This window comes from Herpailurus yagouaroundi, unplaced genomic scaffold, assembly GCF_014898765.1.
Source record: "Herpailurus yagouaroundi ecotype Mexico unplaced genomic scaffold, PumYag 160, whole genome shotgun sequence".
Lineage (NCBI taxonomy): Eukaryota > Metazoa > Chordata > Mammalia > Carnivora > Felidae > Herpailurus > Herpailurus yagouaroundi.
In genome coordinates this window covers 35,565,560-35,578,488 of record NW_024412401.1, presented here as the reverse complement: position 1 = coordinate 35,578,488, position 12,929 = coordinate 35,565,560, and the positions used below count along the sequence as shown (strand labels likewise).

Below are 12,929 nucleotides of genomic sequence, written 5' to 3'. Positions count from 1 at the left end.
GGTCATGGTCTCCCAGTCCTGAGATTGAGCCCTACATCAGGCTCCATGTTATAGGCTGAGCATGAAGCCTGCTGGAGATTCTCTTTCCCTCTCCCTCTCCTCTGCTTGTGCTCTCTCCAAAAAAAAAAAAAAAAAAAAAAAAAAAAATTAAATATAAGTGTAAATGTTGCCAGAAATTGAGATTTCTCAGCAAGTTATACATCTTTTTTTTTTAAACAAAGTTCTACAAGCACTTATAAACAAAAATTTCACTTCCCGCTTCCAGCACTCAATTTCACAAGGCAACAAAAGTCCATGAAGCCTTAAAACAAACAAAATCAGACACAAAATGTTGCTGCCATAGAAAACGATGAATTAAGCAAAAAATTTTATTTCCAAGCTCATCAAAGATAATTACAAACACAAATCAGGTATCCTTTTAAAAGTGTCCCAAATTAAATCAAAGGCACATCATCAAAGTAAAACCTACTTGTGACAGTAAGAATTCATTTAGGCTGTAATATTTTCACATTATTTTGTTTTTAATCATTTGCAATGTTCTGAAGATCACATTTAAACATTTGTTTTAAAGACCTAATGTATTTTTGTTTTGTTTCTTTAAATACAACCACAACTATAAAATAGAGGAACTTAAGAAGACAAAGACCAAATCTGGTTCATACACAGGATGGGGCAATCTCATACACAACACAACATGAATCTTTCCAAACAAGTTTGCTAAGAAATAGCTCCCATGTTTAGTGTTACAAATAAAACAATCTTCTCATTTAGGAAAATCAAGACATCATTTGATTGATAAAGCCTATTCTTCCCCCAGTTTTATACTTGCTTGTCTTTATTTAGAAACTGTAAATTCACAAGAAAAGAACAAGTTTTGTGGTATAAAAAATCTTAGGAACAACAAATTACAAATATTCATTTTTTTAACAAACAAAAATGTTTTCCTTCCCAAAATGTAAACATCCAGTAAATAAAACAAACATAGTTTCCAGGTATAGAAACACCAGTAATTTGCTTATTAAAGAGGTGTATTTGGTGGTAAATTTTTGTTTATCTTAAATATAAAAGAACTTTACCAAAAGAATCAGGCCATTATTATTTAAAGTCTACTCTTTCACCCAGTTTCCTTATCTGAGTAGAAATTCATCAATTTCTATAGAATTTTGGCTATAGGACCAGGCCATAGGAAAGGTATGAAATATCTAAAAGTCATTTGGCTGGAGAAAAGTGTTTTCTTGAGACTTGGAGGCAGTTATTCATCACTTTGCGCTTAAAAGCATTCCTCAGTGAACTTCTTCCCTACTGGAAACAGAATTGGGTAGGTTTTCACTTTAGTAAGATTTATACATAAAATTAACTAGTCATCATTTCAGGTCACTTTAGTGTTGTCAAAGTACAAAGTAACAATATAAAAAACATCGAAGCCACACCATTGAATGAGTAACATCCATTAAAGTGCTTTATAAAAAGGAAAATGCTATGCCAACATAAGACTATTATTTTAACACCATAAATGTGAACATTTTCCATCAAGAGGTACAATAGTATCCGATAGTATGATTACTTCCTTCTTGTTAATATGAATAATTTCCTTTTGCAAATATATGAAAAAAGACCTAAGATGATTACTCACAGTATGAAAACCCTCAGAACACATAATCTGAAATGTGTTGGCCCCAAAAGACTCTAGTAATCTATACCTTGACCTCTTCTAAAAAAAGGAAAAAAAACAAGTGAAAATGTGAATGAAACCCCATACAACACATTAGAACCTATGAAATTTCTAATATGCCACCAAAGAGAGGTGTTTTCATTTCAGTAATCAATTTTTAAAGTTCTTTTAACTCTACCCACACTTTTCCCTAATAGCTACATTTCTTCTTCCATTAAAACAGATCTATTGTGAAAGCCTCCAGGAAAGAAATCACAGCTGGCGGTAGGAACAAGACTCCACTGGGGAGTCCTTAGTCCCCAGAGCAGCAAGTCAGCTGATAGCACCGAGCAGCAAATCACAACTCTGGGATGGTGTCAGGACAGAGATGGTGGGATTAAGGTCATGAAATTACTATCAGCCAACTCGGTTAAAGAGCTCAAGTACAGAAGGATATTAACATCTCAGGAGTTAGTACCAAAGAGGATTGAGACTCTCTTAATGAGATGTATTCCACAGGCAGCCACCTAGACTCACCTTCAGGGAAAGTTGTGCATTTTGCTATTCTTACTTTAATTCCCCCAACAATAGTAGATATTGAAAACTCTGTTGCCCAAGCCCTTGGGGAGCCCTGGGATAATGCCACAGCCCCTAGACAGCATGGTGGTGTATCATTACTCACCAGCCTTTAGAATAAAGCACAGGATCTAGGCTCCCGGAAGGGGTTGCTTCCAGCTGGAACACCTACCAGCAGGGCGTCCTTGCAGGCATTCTGCATGCAGTACTGTTGAAGCTCTGCAGCTGCCTGCGAGACCTGAAACAAAGGGACCACAGCTTGACATGCTGCTCACAGCCAGAGCCATCTGACAGCCATTTGATAGTCTGAGAAATGATCCCACAACTTGATAAAGGCCACACATCCTGTGATCTCCACAAGTCTCTTTTTTGATGAAAGTTCTAATACCTGAACTCGAAAGGGAAATGTTACCATTTCTATGATTTAGGGTTGCTTCTTCAATAAAGATAAAGCTGCATCTTTGATCCACTTACAATCCTAGTTTTGAGACTGAGTTTGAGTTTTGGTAAAGAAAATAGCTCATTCTAGCACATCTGTTACAAATTTCCACTTATATAAAAAAGCATGCATTGATATATTCAGGTTTGCCATGTGAGCAAACTGTTTAATGTTTACAAGGCTGGTGCCTTATCCAGTCTGCCCAAAACAAGTGACAAGTTTTCTCCACCATGCTTTTGAAGCAGGATAGCTTATTGGTTATGAGCACAGCCTCTGGAACCAGACTGCCTGGACTCAAATTCAGCTCCATCACTACCTGTAGGATCTTGGGCAAATTAACTTAATTTCTCAGTTTTTGTTTTCTCATCTGTGAAATGTATTTTGTAACAGTACCTGACTCAGTGAGTTGAGACAATTAAATGAGCTACATGCATGTAAAACACTTAGAATAGTGCTGACACACAGTCAGCAATACATTGTGGTGCAAGAACAGTCACAATATTTTGCAGTTCCTCTCACCAAAAGGTAGAGTCTGTACCCAACCCTTGAATCTGGGCTGGCCTTGTGACTTGCTTTGACCAGGAAAATGTGGCAGAAATAATGGGCAAGTTCCAAGCCTAGGCTTCAAGAGCCTTTCCAACTACTCTTGCTGTGGTTTGAACTCTAAGACCACCATCCAATGAGCCCAGGCTAGCCTATTGGAGATCGTGTGGAGAAGAATCAGTGAGCCAGCTCCCAACACCTGCCTACCAACCTCCAGACATGTAAGTGAAACTATCCTGGATCATCCAGCTACCAACCAACCCTCCATTTGATTGCAGATCCATGGAAGAGCCCAGCGAAGAGCAAGCAGCAGAACCGTACAGCTGAACCCAGCTCAAACTGTAGACCTAAGAATTGTGAGTTAATAAATGTTGCTTTAAATCACTAAGTTTTAGAGAAGTTTATTAGCTTGCTTTTCCCTCAAAAGAAGTTCTGACATTTTCATGTTAATTATAATTGGAACTAATGGTTATAAAATAAGTTATTTATTCAAAAGGAATTTAGAACCAATTATGCTCATGCTTACTAACTCTATATCAGAGGGAACAGATGAACTCCACACATGATGGGTAGGAGGAGACTACCTTCCTGGATCCCTGGAGAAATGGGACTAACTGGACCCCATCCTACAGAACATGGTCAAAAAGTTGAGGGGATATGCAGAGAAAAATAAGAGAAAATTAAAGGGTGCAGCATTTCTCTAGCACTTTTATAGAAGAGACTCTGGAGGGGGTGGAATACAAGCCCAAACACTTAGAAGTTGTCACTGCCATTGGAGGTGGGATACCCAAAGTATATGACTTTCCTTCATTTGAGTCCATGCTTACACAGCAACTTCTGAGAGAATTCTCCAAAACAGAGAAGGGGTCCTTGGAAGGATATGGAACATTCCAATCACTGGGAAGCGATGCCTTCCATTATATGCTAGAAAATTGATGTCCTGGTTTATTTACCAGTTAGCAAGTCTGCTCAAGAGAAGACATCTCTGGGTGTGCTGAGGGCATCCATTCATCACTGAGCCCTGAAATGGGGCAAACTAGACCTGGAATGTTGTGACTCCCAAAGGTGCTGCCTGAAAGAAGCCCACCAAACACCTGAAACCATACTACCGTGAGAACACCCCACAAATAAGCTTATTATCTGTGTGACCTTGAGCAACTGACTTGAATTCTCTCAGTCTGTTTCATCACCTATAATTATTTTTTAAATGTAGAAAGTATCTTCCCTGTCTAGTCCACGGGGTAGGCAGGCATCTGGCTCACAGGTCTCCTTTCCATCTCAGAGGCCAACATCATCTTGAACATTTTTCGACAATCCTAGTTTCAGTTCCCTGACCTCCTTTCCTCAAACAACCTTCTCCCCAATGCCAAGTTACAGCTAAACCTGTAACTGCTCCACATCTGAAATTTTACACTTCAACATCCTACTTTCTGATCACAATCTCTCCTACCCATCCAGAATGCCGCTTCCTTTCTTCTTACTATTCAAAGGGTTTTACATGCATTTAGCTCATTTAATTGCCTCATCAACTCGCTGAGTCAGGTATTATTACAAAAATACATTTCACAGATGAGAAAACAAAGACTGAGAAATTAAGTTAACTTGCCCAAGATTCTACAGGTAGTGATGGGGCTAAATCTGAGTCCAGGCAGTCTTTGACCTCAGGGAGAACACCTCCTCCCCTTTTGCCCTCCCCACCACCAGCAGGCTGACTCAGTTTCTTCTCTAACCAGCCTAGGTTCAGCCTCTTCCTGGCTAACCCCTCAAACTCCTTGCCCTACATCCCCACCTCCATCTTTCCAGCATACTTCCCCTGATAACCCACTACTTGGATCAACTACTATTCACCTTGAGCACTCGGAATCCCCAAGCAGGACAGTCAGTCTCCAATCTCAAAGTAGCTGGGTCTTTAGAGTCATAAGGTGTCTACGGATGTGCCTGGTTGGGGATCCTCTTCCATTCCCAGCAGCACTTTCCCCACCCTCACTCTTGTGATTCCATTAGCTCCCTCCCCTCTGCCCTGGAGGTAAACTTCACAGAGAAAATCGTCATCCTACAAGTCCTTAAGTCTGTATGTCTAGAAACATCTATCTTCATACATGTCCAGATTTCCTTTCTTCCCATCTCAGAAGGTGTGCCTCCAATCCCATACCCCCACAGAGTGTCTCCTCTACCTCCAATTCTCCTTCTCTATTTGTTCCTCCTCAACCTAAAAATCGTTTGTTCCCTTCCCTCAGCCTCGAAATAAGGCTTTTCATTTTCTAAATTAAAAAAATAAAAGTTGTTTCCTCTTTAAAACCAGATTTCTTTTTTTTTTTAAAGTCTGTCTACCCTATTACAATCTAGATTCTGCTTCTACTACCTATGTTATTAAAACCTCTTCTGTGGTCCGTAATTCTTTACCTTGTTTTATAATCTTCACTTATGGTCTGAAATTATTTTACTTGTTGGTTAATGTGTTTATTGATGATCTTTGCCACAATTATCAGCACATTCTCAGCACCTAATACAGTGCCAAACACAGACAAAAGGCACTATGGAGGTACTTGGAATATCACAGCAGGGTGTATTCATACATACGGACATACATTCTACATATGAACATAGGCTGAATACGTGTTCACGCATACGAACATACATACCCTCGTTGCTCAACACAATTACACAACAGATGCTTTCCAATCAACTGACTAAACACTGGCCACAGTGACTAAGATCCCAATTTTTGAAAATCCCTCTTTCCTCACTTCCTCTTGGTTCTCTCTCAGTCACATTTTGGCTGGTCCTGGGCTCCACACTCTGATTTCTTCGTTAATACACTGTTTTCACCCCCATGCATTCTAATGACCTCTTTCAGCCTCTTGTTCTCTGAGCTTTGAGCTTCAAGCCCATGCGGCCCAACACATGGAAATCTCCGCAGAGTCCACAAGTCCAACACTGAACTCCATATTCCCCGATCCCGCTCTCCCTCCTGTCTGCCGTGGTGCAGGGCCGGGCCCTACACCCTGTCACCACGCCGAAAACCTGAGCCCCGTCTTCCCGCTCTCGCTCTCGTCCCATCAACCCATCAGCGAGGCCGGTCCTCGTCGCCCCGCAGGCCGGCACCAGCCCAGCCAGGCGAGCCGCGCGGCGCGGGCATCCCGGGTCTGCGCGCGTGCGCCCCACGCCGCACCTCCTCCCACACCCCGAGTCACCTTCTGCGCCGCCAACAGGGAGACGCCCCCAGGGCACTCGACCCCGAGGGCGCGCCCGTCTCCCCCGACCCACCAGGCCCTGCCTCCTCCCTCGGGCCCGCGTCCCCGCCGAGCCGCGACGTCTAGCCGGGGCCGGGCCGCCGTCCTCACGGCCGCCATCGCGACCGAGCCAGGGCGAGAGGCAACCGGCCTCTTCTTCTCTCACGGCTCCCGGGCGGCGGCGGCCGCCGCAGGGAGGGAGGGAGGTCCCCGCGCCCTGACCAAAGGGCGCCGCCGCCCGCCTCACCTTGATTCTCTCCACGCCAGCCTCCAGCTTGAGCTGCTCCACCAGGCGCTGCAGGGCGTTCACGCTGGCCCCGGAAGACATGGCGGCGGCGCTGGGCTCCGAGGGCAGGCGAGCCGGGCTGCGGGAGCCGCCAGGCCCCTAGCGCGAGCACCGCCCCGGGGCGGGGAAGCCGCTGCGCCCGCCCCACCGCCCGCTGCCCCGCCTCTCCCGGCGGTCGCCCCCCGCTCGACCGGAGCTGCAGGTAAGCGGCAGTGTGGGGTTCCCGAATCACCTGACACTTAACTCTCTCTGCTCTCTAAACATGCAGAGTACCCGCTCTGAGCCTGGAAGCAGAGCCGCTCTGCGGGCCCACGCGGGGCTTCTGGAGGAGCGAGCGCGACCTGAAGGGGGGTGGCAGGGCGGTGGGGACCGGGAACGCGGAGACGCACCCCTGAGAAACCGGAGCCGTGACTCCGTGTGGCTGCAGCTAAGGTGGCAGAGGAGTTGAAATAAGCTCATGAAGGCTCCCATGCCACGCTGAGATATTAGCTGGGAGAGACCAAGGACGGTTGGTAGGCGCCCCATGAAGCGGTAACAGGTCTGGAAATCACCTGGTACCGTTTCACGGGGATCCCGCCAGTTGACTGGATAGGAAGTAAGGTCAGCAGGGCAAAAATCCCAGGCCCTGACATCTTTGCGGAACGTGTGGAAGAAAATTAAATTCAGCCCCACCCCACCCCCGTCCCGTCTCACCATTTAGTTATAACCATTGTTTCTGTTGTGCTGCATTCTTTTTATTTTTTTCATTGTGTACCTGGGTTTGTTTTACAAAACTGGCATCAATCCTATGTGTAAAATATATGTTTTGTGTTAATCTTTTCACTTATTGTATCATGAATACTGCCTTTATTATACATCATTGTACAGTGGTAGATCTGTGAGCAACACGGGTTTGAACTGTGCGGTTGCACTTATTCGTGAATTGTTTTCAGTGCAGTACTGAGAAATATTTTCTCTTCCTTATGATTTCCTTAATGTTTTATTTAGCTTTGTTGGAAGAATGCAGTATATATTACATACAGCATACAAAATACGTGTTAAGCAACTTTGTGTTATTGATAAGGCTACCAGTCAACAGGCTATTAGTAGTTAAGTTTGGGGGGAGGCAAAAGTTATATGTGGATTTTTGACCGCATGGGATCAGTGCCCCTACCTGCCCGCCTTTGATACAGTTGTTCAAAGGAACTGTATTTGTCAGAACCCACGTAAACTGAGTAATGCAAAAACATAATATATTGGCTTGTGTACCTGAAGAGCCCAGGCACTTTAAAGTAGTGGATTTAATTGCCCAAATAATAGCTTTGGGGCTCTCTCTCGGCTCTGCTTTTTCTGAGTGTTGGCCTCATTTTCTTCAATGGTAAATAGACTCTATAAGAGGTGCTGTGAAGAAAGTTATCTGTGTTTTTATTGTCCTAGCCTAGCAGACTCAGGAGCAAGAGCGCCTCTTTTCTCGTTGTTCCAACAAAAACCCCATACTGGATCTCATCAACCTTATGCAGTCATGTGCCCACCCTGAACCAGTTATTATTTGAAAGCAAGCATTGTGTAGTCAGAATGCTCAGATTAGCTGTGCCTGGCCAGGAGGAGGAGGAGAGATGCACCACCGGACTTCCCCATTTAGGACTGAGCCACTCATTCCCCCAGCCGCTGGGAGTAGCCACAGCTGATGCCTCAGCTAAGTCCCTCTCTGGGAACTGCCCTTAGCTGAGAACCATCCCTCCCAGTGTCAGCTCTCATCCACATTGACATGGGATGTATAAAACCCGAACCCCAACCCCATTGCCTCAAGTTGGAACAACACTGAAAGATGATCCACAGCTCCTTGCTGGGATCATCTGAGGCCTTTATGGCAACTACTTCACAGTTCAATTCCTCCCTTTGCCCAATCCCCACTCCCTAGACTTTCCCACAGGTGTTGATTTTCACACTCCCCAGTAAACTTTCTGCATGAATATCTCCATCTTAGAGTCTATTTCTCTGAAAAACCCAAGCTAAGATACCCAGACTACATGAACTGAGAAGGGTAGAGGAAGAGTGGTTGCTCAAAGAAAGAACAGGGTGCTGATACCAGAAGGGGGCCAGGAACAGTGAGAAAAGATATATCCTACATCCATTATTTTTAATGAGTGCATGGTATTCCGTTGTACAACTGGATCATAATTTACCTACTGCCCTATTAACACTATGATGACCACCTTAAACATACAGCTTTGTGCGTTTTTTTTTTTTTTGGTTGCATTCCTAAAAGTGAAATTGGTGGATTAAGAATATAAACAGTTTCTTAAACTTTTCCCTCCTGTATCCTCCAGAAAGTGGTAGTATGTGCTATTCCCACCAGAAGACTGCTTATTTCTCTGCACAGGCGCAATTCTACATTGTGGTCTTATCTTTATCAACCTAATAGATTGGTATGGCATCTCAAATCTTTTAAATATCTTGAGTGTTGAGACTGAACATTTCTTTGTGTGTGTGTGAACTATGTGTTTAGTTTTTCGGGTGTTAAAGTTTTTCTTATGATGAGCAGATTTGCAAATTTTGAAGCCCTCTCTAGTGACAAGTTCCCTCACCACAAAGAACTTAAAATACATGCTAGTGAAAAGATGAAAATACATGTTAAAAACATTACTAGATTGATGAGCAATACAGAATAGAATGGTCATGGGTCAAAAAGATGTGGCAAAGAACTCAGAGCAAAGGTATAGACCGGAAGGATTAGAGAAAACTCCTCATAAATGGCAGGACCTAGACTTTGAAAATATGAGTCCTGCACAGGGCACAGGGGAAGGGGAAAGCATTTCAACAATGGGAGAGCAGGCCATGTACAAATGGAATGAATGAATGAATGAATGAATGAAGGCTCTAGGCAGTAATAGAAGATACACAGCTGTTAAGATTCAAAGTCACAGAAAACCTCAAAAGAAACAAAAGTTTGTGGCAAACAGTGGGATAGCCACAGGGTAATAACACATTTTAGAAGTATTAATCCAGGATGAGGATACAAAATGAACTGAAGTTGAGGAAACAAAATGACTTCAATAATGGCTTTTTGTTTTGTCTTTTTGGTGGAGAAAGTGGCTGGGATGAGGCCTTAGACAGGACTATGAAGGAAGGATGGAGAACAAATTCAAAAGACTAAATCAGGTGTACTGTATGGTGCTTATAAAATGCAAAGGAAAGGGAGGAAAGGGTTCTGAAGCAGAGTGGGCTAGAATTGGTGCCTGTAACAGATGTCAGGAAACAGGCCTAGGTCTGAAGAGAGGAGTAAAAAAGAGGAGTTTGGTTTAGGAGAAGCCAAGTCTTCAGCTGTAATGCTACATGCCTCTAGGCTGTTGGAAATGTTGTGGCAAGATGGTGATGTGGGAGACATCTCACAATGAAAGCTGAAGCAGTGAGATTATCTCTAATTAGAAAAGGCAGCTTTGGGGCTGCCCACACTGAGGGGACACATAGTACTTGTGTATCAGCCATAGGTAGATGTGTCCCACCTCCTTCCTTCATGCTATATACACCCACCATCTCTGCCCACCTCGGTATGACTGATTGTGCTGCTCTTGGAGAGTGGTCGAATGTAGAAAGAAACACCAAAGTTTTAGCATACAGCCTCCCACAGTGATCCACAGACAAGCAAGCTTGGTGCCACTTGTAATTGAGGAGGGCAGACCATCTGTGTTTTGCTTTGTACTTTACCAAAATGTCTTCTCGTCCATTATTTTTGCATCATGGAACTTCAGAGTGAAGAGACTCAGATAACGTAGTCCATCCCAATTATACTTATTTATTTTTTAATGTTTATTTATTTTTGAGAGAGTGCGCATGTGGCCAGCACAAGCCAGGCAGGGGCAGAGAGAGAGAGAGGGAGGCAGGGTATTGGAAGCAGGCTCCTTGCTGACAGCAGAGAGCCCAATGCAGGGCTCGAATCATGACCTGAGCAGAAGTCAGACGCTTAACTGACTGAGCCTCTCAGGCCCCTCATCCCAATTTTAGAGGTGAGGAAAACTAAGAGCCACTAAGGAAAGTGACTTAACTTGTATCTCACAAAGTGGGAGTAGGGAAAATAACTTTCATTTCAGCTTTCAAGAGAAGTCACTGCTCATCTGGAGGAGTAGAATCTGTTCCCACAGATGTAGTTATTTCTAGAGCTCTGAAAGGAGCTGAGGCCTGGGGACAAAGAATCCTTTCCCTCAGCTGAAATGAACAGATCACCAATTTATTATTTTAATTTTTTTAAGTGTTTGTTTATCTTTTGAGAGAGAGAGAGCACGCAAGCAGGGGAGGGACAGAGAGAGAAGGAGAGACACAATATGAAGCATGCTCCTGCACAGAGCTTAACGCAGGGCTCGAACTCACAAACTGTGAGATTGTGACCTAAGCCGAAGTTGGACATCTAACCAAATGAGCCACTCAGGCACCCCACCAATGTATTATTTTAAAGAATTTGTTACACATTTTTTTCTTGGTTAAAATAAGAATGTATAATACAAATCAAAACCACAATGAGATACCACCTCCCATCTGTCAGAATGGCTAAAATTAACACAGGAAACAACAGATGTTGGCAAGGATGTGGAGAAAGGGGAACCCTCTTACACTATTGGTGGGAATGCAAACTGGTGCAGCCACCCTGAAAAACAGTATGGAGTTTCCTCAAAAAGTTAAAAATAGACTTACCCTACAACCCAGCAGTTGCACTAAGTATTTACCCAAAGGATACAAAAATAGTGATTCAAAGGGGCACATGCACCCCAATGTTTATAGCAGCATTATCAACAATAGGCAAATTATGGAAAAAGCCCAGATGTCCATCAACTGATGAATGGATAAAGATGTGGTCAGTGTATACACACACACACACACACACACACACACATATACATACACAATGGAATATTAGTCAGCCGTGAAAAATAACAAAATCTTGCCATTTGCAATGCCATGGATGGAGCTAGAGTGTATTATGCTAAGCAAAATAAGTCAGAGAAAGACAAATACCATATGATTGCACTCATGTGGAATTTAAGAAAAAACAAATGGATATAAGGAAGGGAAGAAAATAAAAAAAGAGGGAGGGAAGCAAACCATAAGAAACTTTTAATTATGGAGAACAAACAGGGTTGGTGGAGGGACATGGGTGGGGGACAGGCTAAATGGGTGATGGGGATTAAGACACCTGTTGTGATGAGCACTGGGTGTTATATGTAAGTGATGAATCACTAAACTGTACACCTGAAACCAATTTTACCATATATGGTAACAACTTAGAATTTAGTTGAAAACTTGAAATAAAATAAGAATTTAAAAATTTCCACTGTTTCTAAGAATCTCAGTACTTTTTAGAAGTGTCAGTGTTCTGGGGCTCCTGGGTTGGTTAAGTGTCCAACTCTTAGCCAGTTGGTTAACTGTCCAACTCTTGATTTCAGCTCAGGTCAAGTTGGGCTCTTCACAGACACCGTGGAGCCTGCTTGTGATTCTCTCTCTCCCTCTCTTTATGCCCCTCTCCTGCTTGCACTCACTCTCTCTCTCAAAATACATAAACAAACATTTTTTTTTTAAAGTGTCCTTGTAGAGGCAAATGTTTTGTTTCCCTTTTATGATGTACACAGTTCTTCACCCTCTGACATGTGTTTTGTCACTTTTTTTTTTTTTAACTAACAGTGGGTTATTTTTCCAGAAAAGGGGCTTCAAACAACTCTTCTCCATAAAAATAATGATAAAATGGGAAGGTACGTCTTTCTGCCAATGTTATGTCAAAATGACAATACTATATGCCTTCGGTTTTCTAAAATAATTTAAAAGAAACAGGAAAACACATCAACAACTGTATTTCGTGTGACATAGTGTAATGTACCATAAAAGTTATTTCACTTCCTTATACCCATTGCATTATTTTAAGAACTTAGAACCATGAATCAGGAGCTAAACACTCACCAGCAGGTTTGTAGATTCAGCTTCTCCCAAGAAGATTTTCACAGGCATTTTTGAGACTTTAGGAGGCAGTGGAACTTAAGGATACTTGTCCTTTTGAACAGACATTCCAAGCATGCCTCTATATCTCATTGATAGTGTCCCTGTAGTAAAGGTAGGCGTTAAACCACCAAGTGGCTGATGATCACTGTTTGTTGTCTCTGAAAGTTTGGTTTTCTTTGAGTTGTCCTCTCAGCTGATTCACCCTCTATTCCAAAGGCAACAGGGGCAGGTAGCTGC

The 12,929-nt window shown here is 43.0% G+C and overlaps 1 protein-coding gene across 1 annotated transcript; it reads right to left on the bottom strand.

Annotated features, from left to right (window-relative positions):
- Positions 1 to 335: 335 nt before the first annotated feature.
- GNG10 (G protein subunit gamma 10) lies at positions 336 to 6,823 on the bottom strand. The gene is made up of 3 exons (XM_040481957.1): positions 6,690 to 6,823; positions 2,334 to 2,465; positions 336 to 1,302 (listed from the first exon to the last, which is right to left on the bottom strand). Exons 1-2 carry the CDS (start codon positions 6,768 to 6,770, stop codon positions 2,340 to 2,342), a joined length of 207 nt encoding a protein of 68 aa, XP_040337891.1. The 5' UTR covers positions 6,771 to 6,823; the 3' UTR covers positions 336 to 1,302; positions 2,334 to 2,339.
- Between the last annotated feature and the right edge of the window lie 6,106 nt (positions 6,824 to 12,929).